Raw genomic sequence first — 26117 nt, 5'->3', positions numbered from 1 at the left:
TTGAGATATACTGGTTTGTGTTCCTCAGCTAAAAAGTGATCGATATTTCAGATGGAAGAGAAGTCAGGTTCGTTCTTGGCAGAATTTTTGTGGTGTGTACACACTTCTTCATTAGCAAGCTGAAAACCTGAAGGACCCACAGAAAGGCAGGGTTTAGACCCATTCAGACAAATTTGAAAAACATGGTCCAGCAGACATGTCTGTCTTGGTAGAAAATTAAATACACGCTTCCAAAGCTCTGCCAGAACAGAGTGTGAATCTGTGCAACCAGTGGGGATGTAGCGCTCCTTCCCTTCCCTCCTGCCTGGTCCTGAGGGTAGCGCTGGGTTCAGTTGGAGGCCTTTAATCTGCCAGCCCATAACAATTAATGCAGGGAAATCATGCTGAAATGTAAAGCCCAAATGGGAACTGTGTTGATCACAGGAATCATTATGCTAGATGCCCACGTCCTGGGTTCTCACTGTACTTGAGAAAGCTGAAGCAAGGCAGCTTCTGGAAACTGTCAGACACTGAACGGTGCTCAGATATCCCTGTCTCTGAAGTTCTGGAGCCATCACAAACACAGAAGGCTGCAAGCACTGGCTAGGTAGATATCATCACTGTTTAAGGCATCATGTAAAGAAATGGAGTAATCTGTTGTGCTAAGCAGAAGTAAAATATTACAGAAGTAGATAAAAATATGTTCACCTTATTAAAATATTACAGCTATAAAGCAATTCACACTGTATCTTCTTCATGATGCCTCAAAAATGCTATTATTCATATTAGTTTTGTGACAAACTACCATTTTTTTAGCGCTAAGATGAGGTTTTCCAGATGGGACAAACCTGGTACTTTGCAGTATTCTAGAATATAGGGGGAAAGAGTGCATGAGGGAACACACAAATACACGAGGACAGATGGCATTAACTTCATACAAAGCATCCCTCTTTTTGGCACAGTCTGACTTCACACACAAAGACATACCATTTGAGGTATATTCAGTTCTAGGAATACTAAAAAAGGATTTTCATAGAATCATAGAATGATTTGGGTTGGAAGGGACTTTAAGGACCTTTTGTTCCAACCCCCCCTGCCGTGGACAGGGACACCTTCCACTAGACCAGGTTGCTCAAAGCCCCATCCAACCTGGCCTGGAACACTGCCAGGTGTTCAATTCATCATTTCTGTTGGCTTTGTATTCAGTTGTCGTTTCTGGTGGCTTTGTCTTAACACTTACTTCATACTCAGTTTCAGGGAAGGTTAACCTATGTTCAGGCTGTGTTTTCTCCAAAGGTGGTGAGGTCTTTGATTTAACTAGCTGGGAAACAGGTGGATGCACCGCAAGAGCCTCGTCACCTAAAAATGATGACACTCTACCTCCTTTGTATTTATTAGCATCCCCATTAGGTTTGTATCGATAAATAACACAAATAGACTTTAGAAGGCAAAGAATCAAGACAAGCCTTCTTCTAGCTCTCATCTGCTCAGACTTGAAAATAGATGATTCAAGAGAAGACTGCAAATTTAGGATCTAAATGTTGTTGGACCAGGAATTACAAGGTGAAGATTCTTTAGGATATTTATGAAGGAACTTAGTGGACCTCTGCTCAGCTTCCAGTGGAGAGGTAGAGATACACATAGCAAAAGGAATGTCATTCCTGACGGTCTCACCAAAGAAACCATAAAATGAGAAAGCACAAAACCAGAAACAGCCCCAAAACCCTGATGAAATTTCTGCTGAATGCTGAGGCATGTAGGCTCTGTGGAGAGATGTAACTCCCTGGGGCATACAACTGTACACAGCACTATATATATAGTAATTAAGAAGAAAGAAACAGTGTTCTGTTAAAAAGACTGCCAGTTCCCCAGAGAAAATAGCTTTGTGTATCACTTTATGCTAGTGGTGACAGAATAGAAAACAAAATACCACAGAGTTACATACATGTTCTTTGTCTAGAAGTATTTACAAATAACTTTACAAATTTTTACACACATTTTCAGGTTTGCTTATCTACTTTTAAATTAAGAGCAAAATTAGTCCCCAGAGGCTTCTAAGGCTTCAGTTGGTGCCTTGTACTGTACATTCATGCTTGGCTTCTTCCTGGGAGAAGGGAGGAAAAGAGTTTAAAAATGTGCAAATCATAGACATTTAAAGAGCCCTGGATGTAAGGGTTCCACAAGACCAACATCCATAGATCAGTCATCCTACTTCTCTTCAAATCAGAAAGGGCTACTGGTGGTGGGCTCAGGGCAAAAGACATTAGGAAAGGAGAAGGAGCCATATATGAACTGTGATAATTAGATGAGTAAGTTAGCGCTGGAACATTTGTTCAAACAATGCAAGGAGTGGACATTGTGAATTCTAAATACAGCATTGAAATGATCTCTTGTACATTGTTAGGGTTTGACTCTGCTGCATATTTTGGAGTCAAAATTACTGTTTACTGACACAATCTTGACCAGGCACAGTATGATTCTATCAGTCAAAAAATACTGACTTGTTTGAGAAAGACGCACCCTTCTCCTAGTTTTCACAGGTTGTTTTGTTTTCATGCCTTAAGACTAAATGTTGTAAAAATATTGAAATTAAAAAAGAAAAAATTTACAATTTACAAGTGTCCATATAAGTAAATTATTCAAAAATTCAAGATCATCTACAAGGATCTACGAAATAACAACGCTGATAATGACACTGAGCCTGTGGGAAGAAGAATCCACATGCCGTGAGAAACGGATGGTGGGTTTCTTCCAGAACGATGAGTCACAAGGTTGGTCTTTTCTTCTACAGTCTGTTTCTTCAGCTACAGCAGGAGAAGTCTTGAGTACATGTTCGTTACTTACTTCGACCTAAAAGGCAGAATATATGAATTACTTACAAATTAAAACCTATTCTGTTTATCTTCTAATTTGTGAGATGTAAATTCACACCAGCTGACCGGTTAGTAAATAATGAACAAGTGGATAAATCACCTCTGGTCACTAATTCCTCAGCTGTATGACACACATATAAGGTCAAGAATGAATATTTGGGTACAAAGCAGTAGCTTTGTATCATGGATACCACAAAGGCAAAACACATTTAGGGAAAAATCCCGCAGGTGGTGAAACATGTTCAAAGCTAACATAATACTAGATTCTTTTTATCATAATATATTTTAACAATTTAAGATGTATTTTCACCAGGTTATAAAATGCTGACATGACCTCATTACAAACATGTGCATTTGAGCTGGACTTACACTATTTATAGTCCTCACCACAACCACATGCCTGCTGAATCTAGGTATTCTCACATGACTCCCTGTAAACTATGTTCACTTGTGTAATCTTGGACAATCTATGATGGTCTTTCATAGCAATTTTACAGTGGGTAGAGTCTCAGGAGAAAATACAAACAAGACAGGTCCACACAGACCCATCACACAGTGGTGACCGCTCCACTGGCAGAGTTTCTCAGACACTGAATGAGTCCCACGAGCAGAAGTTAGCAATGTCCCTAGAAATGCTAGGGACATCCCTAATTGGAATTAGGGATTTGGTGTCTGTCCAGACAGGGTTGCCCAAAGCTATAGGAGCACTGGATCAGACATATTCATCCAGACAGGAATAAGGCACCTATAAACTTGAACTTCTGCAAACCATTAATAATAATGATTAAAAACCCTAATGCAAGCCAAAATGCAACTTCTTCTTTTTTTTCATCTAATCCCCATGTTCCTCTTTTTTCCATGTAGCAGTACATGAAGCAATTCTAAATACTACTGAGTGACCCGGCTGTTGATATTGTGCTCGAAACAGATGAAAACACAATAGTCTTCTTTATAGTCCCTATGCTTTAGCCCATTAAGAGAACATGATGATTTTTTTCCACTCCCTCTCTTGTCTCCTGCCTTACACATATCTTAATTGAAACTGCACAGTTCAGGGCAAAGATCCTGCTTCTCCTTGTCCAGTAGCCTAATGGAGTTATAGGCAGAACAAAGAGTAAACAGACAAGCTATGATCATTCATATTTGCATTAAAAAGTGTTCCCCATGAGAACAAGTTCAGATTTAGCCTCTTCTCAGGGGTGACAAGGAAAACTAATCTTAGACTTGCTAATCATTAATAATTATGGCAGCACTAAGTAGACATCATGCTGAATATGAGTACTTGTTAAAAAGAGACTGTCTTCTACATAGTTTGGATGAGGCCACAAAACCTTGTATTTTCAATGGGCTATGTTTAGTTAATTTATGAATGACATAAAGGAAACAAAAGGGATGAGAAAAAGGGAAATATAGCCAAGCTTTCATTTATAAAAAGCATCACACTAATTTTTCCCATGAGTAAAGTTGTAAGGATGACAAAAGATCTGTAACCTTTATTAAGGCTTTGAATATATTTAACAAGCATTATTCATGTTCAATTCTAAGAGAACAGAAATGGAGTTTTTCACAGCCTGGATACCAGAAGTCACATTTCTTAGGGATACTCTGGATTCTCAGACTATATATAACTGATACAGATAGCAACTAACTTATCAAAAGATGTCAAGAAGGCTGATGTGCTGCAGAGGGACAAACATCTGCAAATTTCTGGCACAATCCACTGACCATACAAATTGTTTCCAGCAATTTGGCTTTTAATTCAGACTTTGATCACTGATAGTACTCTTCCTCCCTGCTTAGGTAAAGATCCTCTCTGTATCTTTCAGCGTATAAAGCCAAAACATCAATAAAGAAGAGAACACGATATAATTTGTCTTCCAGTTTCATACTTCTAGCAGCAATAAAAAGGCCAGAGAGGGTCCTCCCAGCTGTACAGTGCCCATACATGGGCAATGGGAAGGTGCCATTTATTCTCCAGTATTGCAAGCTCACCAACAACCCCCAAATCCCTTGAGCTACTTAACCATAATCTGCTATCAAAGAGAAAATTCTCAGATTCTGTGACTTTTCTACCGCAAAACAAATGAACATATTCTGCAGGAACATATTTATACGTCTTCTGTGAAAATGTTCTTTTTTCCTCTCCTTTAATTATAGTAAATTTGCTAAGAAAGTACTAAACATTTATTCACCTAATAGTTTAAAATTAACCTGCATGCAGGTTTAGAGATTAAAATCTTTTATGGAGAGGTGGAGGTGTAAATGTTGTAGCTGTGGCTTTCTTCTTCCTGGATAACAATGTCACTTTTTCAGCCTAGCAGCTTATTCAGAATGGTCAAAACCCCATTTTGCTATCATCATTCCCACGGAAAATACAGAAAAGTTGGCATTTAATGAAATATTACTGAGAATGCAGATTCCAGTTTAGAAGTTGTACTTAATGCCATGTCAAACTGTTCATCGTTTCATTTTGATGTCTTAATGTGATATTTCTTCCTGATCTAACACACACAGTCATATTGAGAAAGGGCTTTTCTCCTTTTTGGGCCTTCATAATCCTACAATATTTACTCACTAAATTTGAGTAAAATTTTTTCCATGGTTATTTCTACAAACTGAAAGCTGCAGCATGAATAAAATATATTTAAAAAAAACATGCAAAAATTAATAAAGTCAGAAGAAATGTTCAGGTGTCAAGTGCCAACTCAAAACGTTTGGTTAGCAATTGTCCACTTTAAATTAAAACTCCCGGCACATCCACACATGCATACACCAGGAAAAACCTTCAAACCCATTTTAATTCTGTTAACTGGTAAGTAAAATACAGTAAGTCATTAAATCAGTTTCAGTTAATTAGCTGCACATGGGTCTTATGTTGCATTTAAGATGCATGAGAGGCCTGAAGGTAAATTTAAAACCAGAAAGCATCACAGCAACAAGTTACAAGCATCTAAGAATTTCCAAATGAGCATCTTCTGTTTTACCAGTAATACTTTGAAATATCATCTATTTGAAGTTATCTGAGCTTCTGCCAAAATATATGTACTAGTAATGTCTCCCCATACCTTAATTTATTACACATAAAAAGAATAGATATGCATCCAAACTTATTCATTAGGTAGCAGAGCAGGAAGAGTCTATGAAAATGTGATTTTCATGGTGGAAGCAAATAAGTGATGGCAAAGAGATAATGAACTTCCAGTGAGACTCTACGGATAGATAGATATTAAGCTGACTAGCAGTTTTTCAGCAAACATTTTCCGTTCAGTAGCTAGACAAATGTAAAAGCTTCTGCTTTTTCATAAATGGGTTAATCTCATTAAGGTTTATAGCAGCCATAAACCAGCTCTTTTCTTGCTAAAAAGTCAGCAAGGAAGCAATTCCATCCTTCACTGAGAGCCTCTCCTTGCGTTAAGCCAAGGCACGATGTGGCAGACGTAGTGATATCTACTAATCCTTGCTTTAGTGGATATGTCATCAGTGACAAAGTGGTCCTACGCGAATGTTTTATGTCGATTAATTTTTAATTAAGTTCTAATTAAAATATAATTAAATTATTAGTAACCTGATGCCAAAATTATTTCAGGAGAAGGTCAGCTTTCAGTCCAGTTAGAAGGATTAATGCGGTCCACAGGACCAGAACCTTACCTACAGGCTTTACAGGCTTTAACTCAACATGTTCCTGGGGGGGCTGTCGGTAGGAGTATGTGTCAAGTCCGCCTATGAAATCAACTGAAAATACAACAGTTCCAGAAATGAACAAATGGAAATGAAAATATGTCAACTGAAAAAGAAATATGGACAAATTATGTTAAAAAAAATAGTAAGCGCATGCACAGGTTTGCGTACAAGAAATAAACCAAGTAGGTAAAGATGCTGCGGAAACTGCTTACAGAGGGCTCTGTGCTCTTCCTTCCCTGGGGTCCATTTAGCCCCGTGCCTGGCAAGACAGGCGAGCAGCTGGCTGACCAGACATGCACACTTCTGCCAGTGTGCGTGCAAAAGGAGCATTCACGGATCTGCAGAGTATGTAACCAGAAACCACTGTGGGGTAATGTAGCTGCTTCTCTTTGGGGCACTCTCAGCATATATTTCATAATTCACTTTCAACTCCTTTTGAAGGGTTTGGACACTTAGGCAGTGGAAACAGTTTAGCTCCTCAAGCTAATTTCACCTAAACTTTTATGACTTAATGGACTTGCAGGAATGTAACGCACCGACAAAAACCAAAGGTGCGTCAGCTGAGTTAAGAATAATCAGGTGAGAACTGAATGTGAAAAAGCAGCAGCATCTTCTCCAGGTGAACTTGTGGGGACAGGAAGCCTTTTCAGAATCCTTCCACTTTCTCTCAGGATTTCTGTGTCAGAAATAACGTGGGGATATCTGCTCTTGAGAAGTTTTTAGTTCCTTCTGTGTCATAATGATTTTAAAATAAGACATTTTAGTCCGAGTCTTGTATCTCGTTATTTTTGGTAAGATTTTAAGCAGCTTCGAGAAGCCACACATCCAAGCTATCCTAGAAAACTTAAAAGCAAGTTCATGCAGAAGGTTATTTTTCTGTTGATTTAGAAGGGCTTTTTGCAGACCTGTGCAGAGCTGACAAATTCAGAGCACATTAGGATTCTTTGGTCACATGGAAAGCAACAGCCTTCATTTGTTTATACATAGGCATATATACAAAAGTCCTAAGCAGACTTTAGATCCTCATTGTGTTAATCACCATATAAGCACCTAATAAGCAACAGCCCCTTCCCAGGCGATGTACGCACTAGGTAAACAAAGAAAGAAAGAGTGCTCACCAGGATGAGGGGATGGGGAAATAAGGCTTAGAGATTGAAGGGCTGATGAAATTACCCACTGCAATCTGTGAAAACGCTCCTGTGGATTTTAGTTGCCTCTCCTCATGGCTCCAGGAAAGGGGTAGCTTGGCTGAAAACTGAACTTGGTGTACTTCAATCATACAGCATCACCTTAGCCGCAAGACTGTTTTCTTAAAACTGTCTGAGCAGGACATAATGCTGAAGAGGTGACCCAGCCCGAGTGCCAACCTTAGCCTATCTGCACCTCCTCTTTATACTGTATTTCTTTCACGTTGCAGCTCTCCTTCAGAATGCTGTCACTAAATAAAATAGCATACATCAAAATTGACTTAAGCACTAATGGGACTGAACTCTTACAGAGAGACATATTTGCAGATACATTTTTGTAAAAGTTGATTTTTAAAATATCTAGATGTCTAATGTAAGACAGTTACTGATTCATTTTGTTAGAATAAATCGTGTCCATAGTGACGTTTTGGTTTGGTTTGGTGTTTTTTTTCCTGTGGTTATATACTTTAGTTTTCCCTGCTCTCTGAAGGAGTTTATTTTTTTACTGAGGACATGTGACAGAAGGAGTTAGAAAGTATGTTTTTGAGATAATTCAGCACTTCAGAACCACACATCATTCCTCTCAGCAATCACAAGCATCATCTGCAACTGTAAGCAGGGAGAGAATTTAAAGTAACTAGTCCTTCTACCAACAAATCTTTTGGAGAAAGAAATGAAGTCAATATGTATTAACAATTGGCAACATAGATGTGTCTTTGTCAGACAAAGAAAATATATTTATTAGCACCATCCAACAAGTTTTGAGATGAGCTGCTCAAACCTGTTTAACCGAGGCTTTCTCCTTTGCAATCCAAGATGTGTTATATAGTATTAAAGTTGAAGTTTGACTTAAAATTCACGTGAAGCTAATTCTCAAGGCAAGAAGATGCTCTATCACAAAAGACAATGGAATGTGTCATTTTTCATTATGCACTCTATGTTATGGCTGATAGCTCTTTAATATGAAGATTCATCACCAGCTGTTTAAATTATAAGTTACTTTTAGTTTTAAAAATTCAGTCTGATTTTAACTGATATTTTCACCACTTGTATCTAGTAGTTTTCCAGGACTAAGACCACAAATGGCCATTAAATATAGAAATTTGAATTTTTATTTTCATTCCATATAAAGACATTACTATGTACGTTTCAGTTCAAACAGGCATCTTAGACATCCAACTTTTGGATCAAATACTTTACAACTTTACATTGACTGAACTTTTCAGATGCATATATCCCTCTGTTTAAATGACCAAAAGTAAACAGCAGCAACATTTCTATAGGTTTCCCAAGGGGAGAACATTAGTTTCAGGTTGATATCAAATAATTGATTTTGTTTCTTTCTGGCCTGGTTAACGATTATGGATAATTTCTGCCAGACATTCATAGGACTACAATAATTAACTTCAGAAAGTTGCATATGCCTGGAAGAAAGTTCAACACACACACAAAAATTTTCTATATATTTCTATAATTCTATGCATTAAATGAAAAAAACCCCAAACAACAACCCCACAACTTGTTAGCAGTAGGGATATTCAGTCACTAAACAAGGAACACCCCACGGAGTCCAGTCATTAACTACAGTCATGCAGAGAGAAACTTAAAATCCTAGGCAGAGGATTTTTTAGCACCCCACAGATAATAGCAGCTTACAGCAGAAGCTAGTTACTTTATCTGCAGCTGGCTGCAAAACATGATCCATATTCCCAGGGAATTGCTCTCTCTTTGTGTCACCTCAATTTTGTGGTCATGCTGGATACTTAATGGCCAGTGTGAAATGTTCCTTTAGAGTTCACTACCTGCTGGGCTTGGAAGTGCATATCTGTGGTGGCTGTCCACTGTGGGTAGTCCATTAAAATGATGTTCATTCACTCACAGGCCATATCAGAGGAACAGTTGTCATAATCTGCCTGAGTGAGAAAAGTGCAATATGCTGCTGGCTGAAGAAAGTGTATCTACTGTCATCAGTAATTTTGAGGCTTATTCTTTTCTAGACAGATGACATTTACGTTTGTCTTACTACTATTAATCCAGTGCGTTCGCCCATATGCCAGTTCAAATTTGCTTTCCTTTGAAGTTAGCACAGAAGAATCGGAGCTGTGAAAAAATCCTTTCTCCTTTCCCACCCTTTCATCTGGAATTCAGCTTCTCTGGCAATGTCCCACTGACCTGCTGGCAGGCCCTGTGCAAACAGCTGCCAGAGCTTGTCAGCCCATTGGTATATTACTAATTTCTCCTTTCAAAGTTGGCAAATTCTAAGCGTGTCTGGAGGTGCAGGGTATGAACAGAGCAAAGCAATATGCAGATAGCACAATTCTTAGCAAATCCTTCAGCCTCTTGGCCTGGAATACCTTAGATCCTATTGATGCTTGCCTCTCCTTTATATAAAAGAGGGTAAACCCCAAAACTGACTGCTTGAATGGCTGGTACCCCCAGCTGTCCCCTTTCCAAGAGAGGGGCAGGCTAGCAGCTGCTTGATCGTGTGTTTTTATGTACAGAAGATTTTCTTAACCTAAAGGGCTCTAAATACTGTTTTGCAGTGCGTTATTTTCCTTGTGCTGTTATTTTTTGAACGGCAATATATTAATGCAATGGCATTCTTTAAGAAAAGGTGTGTAACTGGGGAGGGTGTAACCAGGTCACATAAGCGACAGGTAGTAAGAAAAGGAGCCAAAGTCAACAAGGAAGAGGAAGTAAAAATGGGGGATTGATCATAAGAAGTCAGTGGTAGATGCATAAAGTCCAAACTTTGCACTTTCCAGTGTTTGCACTTGTAGCTTATATAAACTTCCCAGATAAGCAAGGGTTTTTTCTAGGGTGTCTACTTTTTCAGCTGCCTTCCATTCTCAAGAGACATGCTGTTCTTACACCCTTCACTGAACCAGCCAGACTGACCCAGCTATCTGTCTGGAGCCGACACTATCCATTTTCCCCTCTTCATACTAAGTCTGAGCACCAAAGCCTCAAATTATGCAGCAGAAGAATCACAGATCCCAGGAATAGCTTCTCATTTATGTAGAGGACTAAAGGAGGGAGAATGTGCGCAAGACAATTAAGAAAGGGAGAAGAAGAGACATCAGTAATCATCTGTGACACTGTGATTGCTGCTCTGTCTCTACAAAGTACTAGATCGTAATCAGGTTAAAACAGGATAAAGTGGTAGAAAACTACTAAGAGACAAGCCTTTACATAAAGTTTTATTACTGGAAGCTAGAAGGGGAATATTTCAGGGTTCCGCAGTAATTGTTAAGATTTTGCACTAGATTTTCTTCTTAATCTCCCCCTATTGAGACAGATCGTCATTTAAAAACTGCCCTACGTTGTAACACACAAGTACCATGCTTCTCTGCAGGACTGTGCTGAAAGAATCATCCTCTCACAAGATGACTTAAGAAGGGCAGAAATTTTAACTATTGAACTTTCCCCTCATTGTATCAGAGTTGTGACATCCAATATTTTAATTGGATGTTCAGAGATTTTTTTATTTTCCAAGGATACGAGTGCCCAGTAAGATGAAAAAAGTATGAGGAAGGTCAAAGTTATTAGAAAGTGAAAGTGACTCAAACCTTCTTATCCCAGATCCCTGAGTCATTCCAAATATGAAAATACCTTTCCAAAATATTCTCTGTGCCATGCCTTTGAAAGCTGTTTACAGCCATACCATCCCATTACTGAGGTTAAATGACAGGCTGCCTGACTACGTTTTTTTTTTCTTAAAGTAAATAATTCTCAATCACTTTCAGGTCGTCAAGGACCCTTGGCCACTACATGGTGAAAGCCCCTGGAAAAGTACAGTCATCATACATAAGGTCTATAGGAAAAATACTTATCACAAGTTTATTATCACTAATTTAGTATCAGAAAAGGATAAACTTTAAGATGCAAATATGTAGGAATCCTTTCCTTTAGGCTTCAGCAAACATCTGTTTTTCGTGATGTTGTGCTATCCGCAAACCCATATGCAGAACACACTGATGAGGAACAGTTTTCCATTTTGGTATAAAATGTTTTATCTTAGTCTCTCTAAATACTTACCAGAGCCTAACCTTTTCAGCAAAGCAAATCAGCCTGGGCAGCAAACATCCCATACATCTCAGCATAATTGGCTATGGCTTATGTTATTCATCAGCAATACTGTTCAAACAAAATATTTCTGATAATACGTTTTCTTCCTATACAGGTCACTATTTTACTGTTCCTTGTTTTAATGCAAATACTAACATTTTAATGAGAATACTAACATTGTTTTCTTAATTTTTGTATTGATGACTAAAATACTTGTCTAGTGACTAATAACTAGATGACTTGTTATTTATTTATGGAAAAAAGCATACGGAAGTTGTCTTTAAAAACACTTCAGAAAAAGAAAGCTTTTTTCTGAGGCTTGTATTTAAAGGTGCTATTGCTAGTTCTAGAATAAGATTTCAAATTCAGTGAAGGGTAGCCTTCTTTCTGTGTATGACCAAAGTAAATTGCGAACAATTCCAATTACAACTTCCTACATTATTTTTATACATTAAGAAAATTAGAAATGTGAAGAATCTTAGCTCACTTGTTTTCACTAATTACTGATTTTCCCCTCTCTTGCACCTTTTCTGATCTAAGCCCTTTTGGTGCAGAATGCTCTGGGATTCCTTTTTTTTCTTACCATTAAAGTTATTATACTGCCTATGTACAAATTAAGCTAGCAAAGGAAAAATATTCCATGCATAAAAGATATTAAATGCCCAGAAACTACATCTATCAATTACATTTACACTATACCAAGAAAGAAACATTGCCATTGAGTTTTCACAACACATACCCAGTCTATCCACTAAAATGGCAGCTCAAGTAGTCAAGAGGAAAGACTGTTGTACAGAAGGCTGCGACAGCTTCAATCACACCTCCAAACATACGATCTTCACCATAAATGTGTCCAAATTGGCTTCAGAAGAGACAGAACTTTGAATCTGCTTTTTGAAGTTATGCTTTGATCTTTTTTTGGTATTCTGATTCAGGGATATATGTTATGTATTAGCGTGCTTTTATATTTCTGCTGAGTTTGATGCCATAAACTACAGAGTTCTTTTAAAAATGTTTACTGCAGATGCTAGGACCAATTGGAATTGATCTATTCCACTTACAGTTCATTGCTAAGTCACAAGTTAGGTGTTTTGTTCCTTCAAGTTGGGTATCTTTTTTCTATCAGTTGAGTCCCACTGGGCTCTATTTCTGGCCTGTTGTTCTTTGTATCCATACCAGTTTCTTTTTTTTTTTTTTCCAGTTGCTTGTCAGTCTGATCCAATTATTTATTTTTGAGACAACACTTAAGTGTTTATATCTGCCTGGTTATTATATATTGAAGAATATCGCAATTTATGTTTCTAACCTTAACTACAAGTCACAGATGCTTTAGCATGTGAAATCAATGTTCCCTTTATGTAATGCAGACCCTGTTCAACTTTCTTGAATAATTAAAGATAAGCTTCCTAGAGCAAAGTATTTACAGGATCAAATACATGACATAAAGCCATGCCCATCAGAACACTTAGGGCATTTGAAGGAAAGGATTTCTGTGCATAGAGGAAAGTTCACATCATCTATTCACAACAGAATATTAACTTTATTTTTAGAAGTAGGTTACAAGACTGGAAGGATTCTTTTTATTATTGAGTGATTCTGGATTTTTGTTCCCACCTTCCTGGGGATGGAAGACTGTTCCTGAACTTTGCTGCTGCCACTCTCTGTGACATGCTATTTGCTTCATGTGTTTGTATCTTTACTTGTCTTACGAAGAGTGAACAGGAGTGAGCCAAGGATGTTCAGGAGAGCGTGTCTGTGTTTGTGGCACAGCACAGGACACAAGCCAGAGAGGCAAGGAGCTGCCAGCCTGCTCCTCAAGCAGAGGCCGCAGTGGGGAGCAGCAAACCAGGCGGGCCTTAGAGATGATGGAGAGGAGGCACTGCTGAGGACTCGGGAGGCCAAGCAGAGTCTGTTGCGATTCAAGAAACCAGAGGCTTGGCTGAGACTCAAATGGGAAGCATGGTTCTCCAACCGCATGGACACAGACAACAGGGGAGGAAATGTTATAAGCCTCTCATTTCTGTTTTGTTTGATCCAGTAACTTTGAGTTTTCCGTTTAAGAAGTACGCTAGTTTATAATCCAATTAATTCTGCCTTTTTTTGTGTTGCGGTTTTCTTTGGGAGTTTTCTATAAAAGGGAGTGTGCACATCCACTTCAAAGATCTGGCTGACTAAAGCTCTGTCACATTCAGCCCACGTTGCCATTTTTCTTGTCTTTCCCTTATAGACCTATTTTCAGATCTTTGCTTTAAAATCTGCTTTACATCTTTGCCTGTTAATGTCTTTTGCTGTCAGTCAGGAGAGTCTCCTTCTTCCCTGACCCTTCCTTCCTTTATTAGTAACTGACTTTTCTGGGATCCAGGTACGGAACTACCATCTTTACCTTGACAGGCTTGGAATCTTGAACTTGACACACATGCTAAAATGTGTACTTCCAGTAGCCTGAGAGGTCAGGTATCAGCTTTTCCAGAAGAATACTGGTCTGGCGATATTTTCCACTTTATGATATCAAGCATATTAACACTGTGTAACATTGTTTTCCATTTCAGGTGAGGCATTTTCTGTTTCCTCATCCTCCTTCTCATTTATCATCCTGCCTTTGCCCCCATGACCGTCAGTGACATCCTATGCAGAAATCCTGCTTCACCACATGACATTTGCTCCTTAGTGCAGGGCATAGTGTGCATTCCCTCCTCTGCAACTACACTGTACTCACAGCTACACCTTGCTTGGTGGTGGTCTGCTTCAATCCTTGGAGAGGCAGACCCCAAGGCTTTCTACCACCCATCTGCTAGGGTTTCAGCCTCTTGAAACTCCAAACTGCCTTTTTTCTCTGCTAAGCAGACAACACTGCCTCCAGCACTGCTGGAGTCTTCCTCTCCTCATACCAGCAGAAAATCCCACATTCTCCCTCCCAGCAGGTAAGCTTGTGGTCCTACTTAACTGTGCCTTGTCTGAATTCAAGTGTACAGATCAGAACAGAAGTGGATTAACTCCTTCTGTGATCTCCAGATTCTCAATCTTCTTCCAATCTTTTATCTCTGTGGATGAGCACAAATCGGCAAGCTCTAATCTTCTGTTTGTTCTTGCCTTTAGCTTTTCAAGATGGGAAAGCCAGGAAAATAACCCTTCTGTTGATCAGTGTCATGCCAGCCTTCTCTAGCCCCCACAAATGCACTATCAAGTCCTCTATGGTACCCTCAGTCTGCTCCAGATCTGATCATCCACTATTTCAGAGTCATTGTGGATATATCTGCTACGTCTACTACTTAGTCACATCCAAGTGCATCAACAGGTACTAGTTTGTCTCTGTGAGCGTTTCTTTGCAAATGGGGAAACCTACTGCACCTCATATAGTTATTGCTTTTGTCCTGCTCTACCTTCACCTTCAAGGCTTCTTGCTGATCTCGTAATATTTCTCTTGGCATTACCATCCCTGTAACCAACACAAATTATTTCCTCAAAACCCCCAAATATATTATGACTACATTCTCGTCTTGGAAAATAGAGCTAAAAATGTAGAGCATTATAAAAGTGGAGTTTACAATGGCCAGTGGTTGTCTCATATATGATGGAGTGAAAAAAGGAATATCACGCATGTCAGCAAACACGATGGCTAGGCAAATGGTTTTCTTATTGTTAGAAACTTAGTATCATTTGTCCTGGTTTCAGCTGGGATGGAGTTAACTGTCTTCCTAGTAGCTGGTACAGAGAAAGATGAATGTGCAAAAGAGGAATAGAGTCTGTAGCAGGATTAATACTCAGTTTGAAGCCACCAGTGAATCAATCTACAAATGATAAAGAAAGATAATGCAATATTGACCTCATCCATAAAAAAATCTTCTCCCTGAAGAAAGATGAAGTAAAAAATACACTTTTATGAGAATCTTGTAACTCTTGAATTTCAGTCCTCCAAAATAACACATTGTCGTGATTAAGGAGGAAAAGAAAATGACTAGAAATCAATGCCAAGGAATAAGAGTCATCATATGAGAGTCACATACTACTACTTGGTTTTGCTGCACCTAACCTGTAATATTGAGAAAATCACAGATGTACTGAGATTAAATTTCTGCTAACAAAACCAACTGTATATTTACTGATTCAAGCCAAAAGAATGTCAAATGAAGTTTAAAGTGAGTCCAGCTATGACCCAGATCACAGAGCACTGGTAAAAGAAAGACTTGTTATGATATAGAGCTAGTAACGCACAACACAGACTAAATACTATAAAAATAATGTAGCCTTTTTGAAAAATGTGGGTTTTAGGAACAGGTATTATATTTTATTTGAACAGCTGGCCCAGCTGGAAAACCATATCTGCTATATCACCCAATTTAGTAAGATAACACCTCTTGCTATAAATCTTGCTTCTCTTATATCCTGAAATAATTAGGGCTATTGAAATAGTACAACTAGAAAAATCTGAAAAGTACAACATATAGACAAGTCCAGGTTTACAAATAGCAGGAATTTAGAAAGGTTATTTTATGAAAGGTTGAAGGTGTTATGACATTAGAGACACAGTAAAAAGAACTAAAGAATAGGTAAAATTTCAACAGGCTAAAGAAAAGGGTTTAGCAAAAAAACCTTATATTAGTTTTAATATTTTAATATCTTCTCCTTTCTCTTGGTCCTTGACTGTGGTCCTTCTAAGAAATTCTTGTGATACTTTATTTGCAAGGGTCTTTCTCTTGCTTTGATTTTATCAATAATCAAAATTGTTATCCTTTCCTTTTCCAAACAAAATTGACAACTTTTCTTGGTGGAACATGCTGGTTGCCTTCAGATTTAAGAGATTTAGAGCTGAGATTTTCAAATATCAGTAAAACTGTGGATAGTTAATTCTTATTTGAGTTCTTTGATTTTGTCACATTTTGAGAAAGTGTACCTTACCAAAAAAAATGACCTTCCAAAATTACCTATGACCTGAAATTTATGGCTTGGTTCAAGGTACTTCACTGACTTGTGCTGGTTAGCCATCTCTTTTTGAATTTATACAGTAGCTGTTTTGCAAAGTAGTTGTTTGAATAGCCCCTAAGGCTATAATGTGTGACTACATACACTAGGATCCATTACATACAATGGGACCCAGATTGTATGATTTTTGTCATGGATACTTCCTTAAAACAAAAAAATTAGCAGCTTTGGCTTTTTTAGAGTTGTATTTCAAAGCTTAGTATTGCCAGACAGGAATTGCGAGTAAACCTCATCTTCAGGAAAAATTCAGTGGCAGTCGCTCAGCTCAGCTGGTCTGCATGGATCTGTTTTCATTTTTGAGGTTTTTGTCTGTAAGGAAAAAGGGAGGACATTTCTTTCTTCTAAAATGAAACCTCACTATCACTCTCTCAGGCCAGACTTGGGCATAAAGGAAAAGGCATTGAGAACTCTGGCCACCTAAACTGCTAATTCATCCACAAGTTTGTTGTATGTATAACGGGAAGCCATAGGAGTATTTGTCTCAGTTGTAACATTCAGCTCACTGAATCCCCAGGTTTCTTATCAGCATATAACCAAAATAATTTATGGCCCAGTGTAGAGCCTGATTAATCCTGTACCCTCCTTGGCTCAGCACACCACCTGATCACATGGGCACACTACTTGTTCCAGGCGTACGCTTCCCACGCCAAAGGCAGCAGTTATTACAAGTCAGAGCTCTTAGGTGCGACGTGCTAACTGGGAAATTATCACTTAAGCAACAATAACAATGAAATGAATATTACTTTAGCTGAGGCCCAGAAATCAGGATAACCCATCTGCATGAAAATTAAGACTTGGGGAAAATGGCATTTACACAGAAGAGTGGGAGTCTGAAAAGTTTCTTTTCGAGCTCCACAAATTAAACCAGACACAAAGCTGTTGCCATTTAGAAATGAAGAAGTAAGAAGATTGGTACTGGAAGTGGAAAATGGATTTGTAAAGAGGTTTCATTTTAATAGAGAAGCTGGGTGAAAGGTAGGGACAGGAATGGGCTCCACTTAGGCCTGTATGTGATGTCAAGTGGAAAGCTCAGGAGAGGGATGCTGGATGCTGGATGCTGGAGTAAGATTGATTTAACAATAGATGCAATTTAAGTGAAAAGGCTAAGGTGCCGGCAACTGGGGGTTGGGATAGCATCCATTTAAAATAAGATTTAATTTAAACAGAAAGGCCAAGGAGGTGGAAGGTGGAGACTAAAACAAAATCAATATTAAATTAGCTAAGTAGAAGCTTGAATGAAATCAGCTAGTTAAAAGAAGGGCATACTGAGTATTTGGGAGTAGGGAAGCAATGAACAGACCTAAGAAATGTGAAGGAACTTTCAGTAAACAATATATCCCCTCTAATCAGAATAATAATCCCATTTTAATATTAATATTATTTATTACAGTAGTAAACCAAAAAATCTTAAAGGAAGGTATGATCCCCAGTTTAAGGAAAATTATATGATTAAAATTATATTCCTATTTGAAGTTAATTGTCTTATATATATATATATGTGTATGTGTGTGTATATATATGGGATATGGCATATAATATTCATAGAATCATGGAATAGTTTGGATTGGAAGGGTCCTTTAACGGTCATCTAGTACAACTCCCCTGCAATGAGCAGGGACATCTTCAACGAGATCAGGTTGCTCAGAGCCCCATCCAACCTGACCTTGAATCTTTCCAGGGATGGGGCATCTACCACCTCTCTGGGCAACTTGTTGCAGTGTTTCACCACCCTCATTGTAAAAAAATTCTTTCTTATATGTAGTCTGAATGTTCAGAATCAATGGCAGAAACGCTTAACATGACTTATATTTGCAAAACAGAAATTTATGAAGTAGTTGTGAACTAGCCTTTAAAAATTTTCCTTTCTAGTTATCAGACTGGAAAACAATTCAAAGCTAAGGGGAGTCTGTATATACCTATGTTTGAAAAAAAATATGTATATATATAAATACATATCCATCCATATGTATATACAGATCCATCAGCACATATATATATATATATATATAGTATATATTTATCCAAACAGGTAAAAATTGTCCAATATATGACATAATACTGTTCTGACACATTTCTCTGTTCTGAGAACTGTGTTAGTACTTTCTGCAAATAATACATAAAAAATATTTTGCTTCCCATACAGATATTTCTAAATGCTTCACCTGTACTCCTGAAATCCCATTTAAACCATTAAATATATGTGCATATTTCTACAGTCAGAATCGAAAATCATGGATGGAAGCTAATGATTGCAGCTCTGTACCTTTTGGTATCTGAAAGCTCACACAATTCATTGGTATAGAAGAGATCTCCAAAAAAATATTAAATTTTACACTCTTAGACTCTCCCTCAACTTTATACAATAAAGAATGAGTGGATAACTCCAACTTGATCAAGATGACCAAGTATCATTTCAATGTATGAAGTAGAGGGGAGTATGTATCATCTGATGAGCTATCTGTAGCACCAGGCAGATGGCTCTGGGTACTTGGGTTTTTCTCACCCACACAGGAACACTTGAAACCGGTACCATGTGTTCACTGCTACTGCTCTGACCTACCAATATTCTGGGGAATATCTGATAATAATTCTTTGTGCTAAAGTGATTGAGGTGATTCTTTCATACTGAATTTCAGGAAAAAAATTCTGTCTTGTGCTTATGGGAAGAATTGTGAGAAGGCACTGGAAGAACTCTTATAATTTGAGTGATTTACCCTTTTCCTTAATGAAAAATAAATGAGCTGCAGGCTTGCATGGAAATGGCATCTTGACTATTATCTTCATACCTATTGCCAGGCAAGTTAGTCCGAGTTTAAAGTCATAATTAAACTTGGAGCAGGAAGTGAAAATTAGAGGCAACCTTACAGTAAGAAATTAATTCTTTACCAAAGATAGACTAAAATGTTTTACTCAAGTGGTATAGAAACTCAAGGGGGATTTCTTCAAGTTGTTTGCGTCACACCTTATAGTATGCTGCGCTCTATCAAGGAAAAACTGGAATTAGTTTACGCATGTCATTTAGATGATGCCATTTTCTTGTGCTTTGTCTGCATCTTATCTGGATAAGTTGCATTCCATGTTAAATGTATGGTACTTTCAGGCAGATAACTTCTGCTACTGCTAGAAGTATTCCACAGCCAAGACTTCCCTTGTCATACACTGTGCAGTATCTATTATTTAAAGACAATCTCTCAGCTAGAACAAGGTGTTCTGCAACAGTCCATGGAGATTACAACTGGAAATGAAGACTATTTTGTACATTTTGCTAGGAGAATGTAAAAGCAGAGGGTGGCATGGGTCTATTTTTTTTTTTTTTTTTTGAGTTGTTTTCCTGTGATGGATTATTCATTTATGTTTTTTAAACAGAAAAAAAGAAGGGGGAATCATGCCTCTGCTGCAATTTTTTTTGCCACTGACTTACCTAAGATCAAGATTTTTTTCTAGTTTTTAGTATTTATATTTTTTAACTGCTTTTATTTTACTCCAACTCAGAGGTTATACCCTTGGTTGTGTGCATTATATCTATGCACATGTTTCCATAGGAACTAGAACAAATGCTAGCTCGGGCACTGTATGATAACTTAATGTAAAAAACCAACAACATTGAAATAGCATGTAGTGGTAATTTAAATAGTATAATGTCCCTGCTGTAGTTCTTCCTTCATTAAATACTTCAGAATTCGTTGTGTTAGTTTAGAGTAGGAGTGAGCATGCATTTTCAGTTCATTCACACATTCAGGCTGATGCTAAACAGGAGGACACCAATGGGACTGTAAGACCATACAATGTTGTTAGAATAACAGGTTTATCCTTTATATTTCCAGTACGGGAGAAAATGGAGTCAGGTATAAGTAGGATAGTAAATAGGTGAGTCTGCATCTAATCAACAAACTCCAGCTGGACAGACCCGTAAAGTCTACAGAAACTGTAACTTGACATTTGTCTCCATCAAATGTTTGGTGGGATTGGGCTTGGCAACAGCTGAACTGATGGAGCCCCCTGGATACTGCTGGTGCTATTTCTGATGGCACTTCAACCTCTCCTTCATTCATGGTGGGCATCTGCAAGGCGACGAGAGCAGCTCCTAGCGGGGGACGAGTCACTCCCTGGCACCAGCCACCCCGACACCTGGGCAGCACCTCGGCGCACGGAGCAGCAGGAACCACCTATCATCAGCCAGAGGTTTTAGGGCGCCAGCTGGGCTCCCTGGCTTTCCAGATGTCACAGACCACATTTGAGGACAGCTATGTTAGAGTCTTCGCCTCTGCAGGAGTCCCATTTATTTATTTTCAGAAAACTGTTCAGCTGAATGAACACTTACAGAATGTATTTTGGTTATGGATCCATTACAGTTCTGTGTCTAGCAACATGTATAGTCTATGCCTGGTGAAAATAACCGATTCTGTTGTTTTACCAAAACGGGTATATCAAAATTCTGGGGGCTTTGGGTTGCTTGTCCAGATGAACAGAAAGATGCAAACTGCTTTTCAAGCCTTCAGAAATATTGATAGTCACTGCCATTTTACAGAAATGCCAAAGCCAGGAGAACGCTGTCAACCTGGCAACTATAGTGCTGTTTCAGTGCCAGGCTCTAAAACTTACTATCATTTTAAAAGTCTGTGTCAAGCATATTCATCCAGTGGTGAGTAACAACACATTTTGTTTCAGTATCTCAAGTCATTATGGCCTAGAGGTAAGCGTAGTGAGTGCTAAAGCCCAGTGATGATCTGCGCTGCTGGCTACTGTTTGGCAAGATTCGTAAGTCCTCATTTTCAGTGAGGTAATTTAGGGTAGTCATTGTCTGGGGATGTTTGATTCTTGTATTGCCCAGCAGAAGTGCTGGTCCTTCTTGGTCATTCTCAGTATTAACCATTTGATGATAAAAATTCTCTTTTCTAGAAGGTAAATGGACTCAACCATATGGGCAATTGCAATTGATGTGAAGTTATTAGTAGTGGGTTCCCCAAAATTCCTTAGTTAAGGAAACTTCTATATTTATATATAAAGGTAATCACACATACAAACATACATAGGTCTGTTGCTAATATTAGCTATTGCTAGTTCTTCATTCGTTTGCAAAAAATAACATATTTATAAGAAATTTATCACTGCTGGACCTACAGTGTAACTACAAATATTAAATTAAATGTGAAGAAAAAGTTCTTTCTCTCTAGTTTGTTTACTGCCAACAGATGCTCAATGATGTGTATAAATGTAATGCCGTATGTCAGATAAGGCAATGAAGTCGTTTTTCAGCGATGGTAATAATGTATCTTGCTTTACTTAATATTTGTCTAATGATGGCATATGGAGGTTCCTATTGATACCATAGTATGGGGAAATTCTTCTTTTTTAAAAACAGATCCACCTTCCTCTCTGTTCTGAAAGTACAGCTGAGCTCTGAATACAACTAGCATAGGGGAGAGACTAAAAAAAAAAGAAAATGCTTTTGTTTATTAATTTTGCTCTTGTGGTTTAATTTAGGGGATAAAGCTTTCCTTCATAGTGAATGGAAGCCCTTTCCTTTATTTTTTGCTCATGCACAAAAGAGGTTTGAGTTTCCTTGGACTGACCTTTTAGTGTTTCAGCCTTGTTTTTATGATAAATGCTGAAATCACAGTCTCAGTTTTGCGGCAGATCTTCTCCTCTGATTTCACTTTTTTTTCCTTATGCAATTTATATGCAACACAGCTTCCACTCCACAAATTCACATACAGTACAGAACTATCAGTTCTGACATGTGTCAATGTCATATTTATGAACTAGAATTTAGCAGCAATAGTGCTATCAACTGTCTCTCAAAAAAGTCCAGAAACTATTTAGAAATTTAATAATGATTTTAACAATGTATTTTGCCTAGTCTCCAGACTCTGCTTTATTAAAACCATTCAGTAACTCTGACAAGGTGGCAACAAGCTTCTGAGTTCATTTTTAGGAGAAAATGATTCACAAACAGGATAGTGACAGGCTTTTATGATTACAGATTTCACATATTCTGTTCCTTCAAAAGGGCTTATATAAATTGATAGATCTACAAAGAAAGAAATGAAAAAATGAAAAGAAGAGATATAAATAGACTTTTTCATTAGGATGAATGATGGAAGGTATTAACCCCACTACAACGGTGTGCCTTTTACATGTCTTCTTTTTCATTCCTTTTGACCTGTTATCATCCTCCTTCTAAGTAATAGTTAACTACAGTCTGAAACATAGGTAAGGTGAGCAATAGCTGGAAATAAATGTTTCCTCAAGCATTATTACTGTTCAGAAAAGTGTCCATCAGCCAAAATGTCAGGCTCAAAATCCATTTAAGTACTGCACAGAGGCTAAACAGGCAGCTATTATTAATTTTTAAGTCTGCCTGATGGGTTTCAGACCAAGAACTGGGGTTAACTTGATGCACTGAATATTGCAGAGTATATTTAATTAGGGAGGCTTTGACTCTCAGATGGCTAAGGATTTATTCTGTGCAAACTACTGCAAAAATATGATAGAATAGCTGCATCTACCTAAGAATCTGCTGCATTATATTAAAATGTGTAAAAATACTCTTTCATTGCAGTTTCTTGGACTTTTATCCTAATGTAATTACTGTCTACTTTTAACCTGACTGTTTTGAAGCACCACTGTACTTCTTATTTAAATACAATTTTGTTCATTATGCTGCAAGTTAACAATGTGAATTTTTCTAGAGTAAGTCCTGTTCTTCTCAGCTCATTACCAGACCAAACTCTTTTCCCACTGTGCCTTACACAGACGTTTCTTTATTTAAAACATATCTGTGGGATTGCCATGAATGAGTTATGATTGCCATTTGTGTTTAATGTATTTCTCTGTAAGCATAGAGGACTCTAAAACACAAATGGGCATTAAGTCACAAATTAGCAGAAAGTGAGATATTAAAGGGCTATTTAGTTGCTTTTGATTAGATTCAGGGTCTTAGAAGGGAATAAAAAGGTAACAAATCAGAAATTATTTCCCTCCGCTGGTTGAAAAGTATCCTAGATGTATCTATTCTTCTTTTTAGCTCCACTTCCAGCACACCGCTCTCAGCCCTGCCCCAGGTCATCCTCTGCTAACTAAAAAATCTCTTCACACCAGAGTCTAGAAGATTATATGTAAAGGTACAAGTGAAAATGTGAAACTTGCCCATTCCTAACAAAGGACATCGCTGAACTAAATTACAGCATATTTTCCAAGATGAGTGAGATGGTTTTCACTTGTAACAAAACACCAGATTGCCATCGGCAGTTCTGGAAGACAAGCAGAAATTAAACACAAATTCCTTTGTGGAGAAAGGGCACTGAGTAGTTTTACATACTGGATCACCCTAGCACTTGATGTGTTTTACTGGTTAATAAATATGTCAGCATACTCAGTGATTTAAATTTCCATTGGTAACATATGGCACAAAACTCTCAGAAGACAGTAAGGTGGGCTCGCAGTCAGAGGAAAGTGGATGGGGCCTTGGATGTCAAAGATAGACCTTGCCCCAACTCTTCTGAAGTAGACACATTTTCTAAGTAAACAAGGCCCTTAACTTGACAATAACCTTCTTGTGAGACCCTGAATATAAACCGCATATACTCTTTAGCAGGTGACTGCATTTTCCATGAGCACATTGTATCTTTGGTGGGAGTTTTGTCTTTCTGTCACACGTGCATAAAACACCGATGTGTGAAGTGCACTATAAAGGACTAAACAAAACCAACAATAATATAACATACTTGTGTAAAAAGTGAAGAGTCTGTCTTCCCAGGTACAGATATATCTGTGTTTGCATGTGGGTGTGCGTATACACACACTATTACTCTTTTAAAAGCAATGTAGTTTGTGTCCTCCTTATCAGTCTGCTGGCCTTCCCAATCATTTAATGAAGCCTCCCTGTTCCAGGAACTTAGTTAGTAATTGTCGCATAAACGAAGTTTCCAGATATCCGTATGAAGCCCTAGCTACTGTCATGACTCACCACAGCTATACGGAAAGGAGCTGTCTGTGGATTTCACTGACCAAAGACTCCGTTTATACTTCCCAAATTATACAGCCGTCTTGCTGCCACGTTATCCTCTGCTGTTACCCTGTGTTACCTGTTACTGACTAACTGGCAATTCCCAGCTTTCCAGGGGAACGTTGTCTGGGCTTTTCCTCCTCCTCAAGACCTACATTTCATGCTCCTTCTCCAAGTGTTCATATTTCTCCTTGATAGTACCAGTCTTTGCCCAGGCTCCTTGTACCTTTTCACAGTACACGATGTGCACAACATGCTTATGACTTCTTCCCACTCAGTTTTATCTGAGAATCTCTTTGATATATTTTCTTCCTATCAGAGATTTAAATGAAAGTGTTAAAATAGATTTGACACTAATGTCTGTTGCATTATGATGGAGAACCGAACGTTGTACAGTTTGTAGCAATGGAAAAGTATTTTGTTTATGGTCCTTCACACTGTTTTCAATCAAAAAGTCTGCTTTTACCTCACAGCCATGAATTACTTAAATTATGTTTTCAATAAGATTTTCCAGATATTATCAAATGCTTTCCTACAAACTGAATCAATGTTTTCTACTATATTCATTTCACCCACTAGTGCTATTCTGTGAAGAAACAAAACAACTGTGTTAAGATTTATGAATAAAAGTTTATGAATAAATATTTGGCTGTGTATTATTTATCCTATAGCCATAAAATGGTATTGACATTTGTTCCTCTTTTTTTTCCCTAGAGGTAGGTATTTTACTGCTTAACTTCTCATATATGAGAGGAAGTAACTGCCATGATCACACATTGTCTCTTTTTTAAATAGGCTTGTTCTTTTATTTGATCCTCTTTGCTCATCCAATATTATTCCATTCTCACTACTGCTTTTACCAAATGCTATGCTAGTCATGTGGGTATGGTGACCTTGTTAGGCAATTCTCACAATCTCTTTTCACACAGCATCCTACCAAAATGTTCAGCATATTCAGATTTTTCCAATGCCCATTTAATGACTTTTGAGAAATAATTTTTTAAAGGTGTGCACATTTTCAAACTTTTTGAACAATATGGGTATGTATATAAGGATTTTATTGGTAAAGGCAGGTTAAGAACTTAGGGTCAGCATTTTGGATGCATGGTCTAGTAACTTGTAAGTGTTGAACAGGTCTACCTAATTATTGATCAGAGTGATACTGCATACTGCAAATGGCTTGGTCTGTCATCTCCGTTAATTTTACTGCTGATAAAGCTGTCATTTGGAAAAACAGACTAAATGGCTTCAGCACCTTTGATTCAAATCTAAATGTAAATGCATAAAGACTTACATAAGTATATATATATATATATATATGCGCAGTGTGGATTACATGAT

At 37.9% G+C, this 26117-nt stretch overlaps 1 protein-coding gene across 2 annotated transcripts in view; it reads right to left on the bottom strand.

Moving 5' to 3' along the window:
• Nucleotides 1-2652: 2652 nt before the first annotated feature.
• NKAIN3 (sodium/potassium transporting ATPase interacting 3) overlaps nucleotides 2653-26117 on the bottom strand; it is a 381873-nt gene continuing 358408 nt past the window's right edge. Inside the window, exons 6-7 of one of the 2 annotated variants that reach the window (XM_049818905.1) lie at nucleotides 6501-6584; nucleotides 2653-2829 (exon numbers count right to left, since the gene is read on the bottom strand). In XM_049818905.1, coding sequence (XP_049674862.1) covers nucleotides 2816-2829; nucleotides 6501-6584 — 98 coding nt within the window. In that variant the 3' untranslated portion in view covers nucleotides 2653-2815. The remainder of the gene's footprint in view (nucleotides 2830-6500; nucleotides 6585-26117) is intronic. The other variant, XM_049818912.1, reaches the window with a different exon arrangement.

This window comes from Accipiter gentilis, chromosome 2 (genome assembly GCF_929443795.1).
Source record: "Accipiter gentilis chromosome 2, bAccGen1.1, whole genome shotgun sequence".
Taxonomy (NCBI): Eukaryota; Metazoa; Chordata; class Aves; order Accipitriformes; family Accipitridae; genus Astur; species Astur gentilis.
The sequence above is the reverse complement of the archived record's forward strand: the minus strand, read 5'-3'. Positions and strand labels throughout refer to the sequence as shown.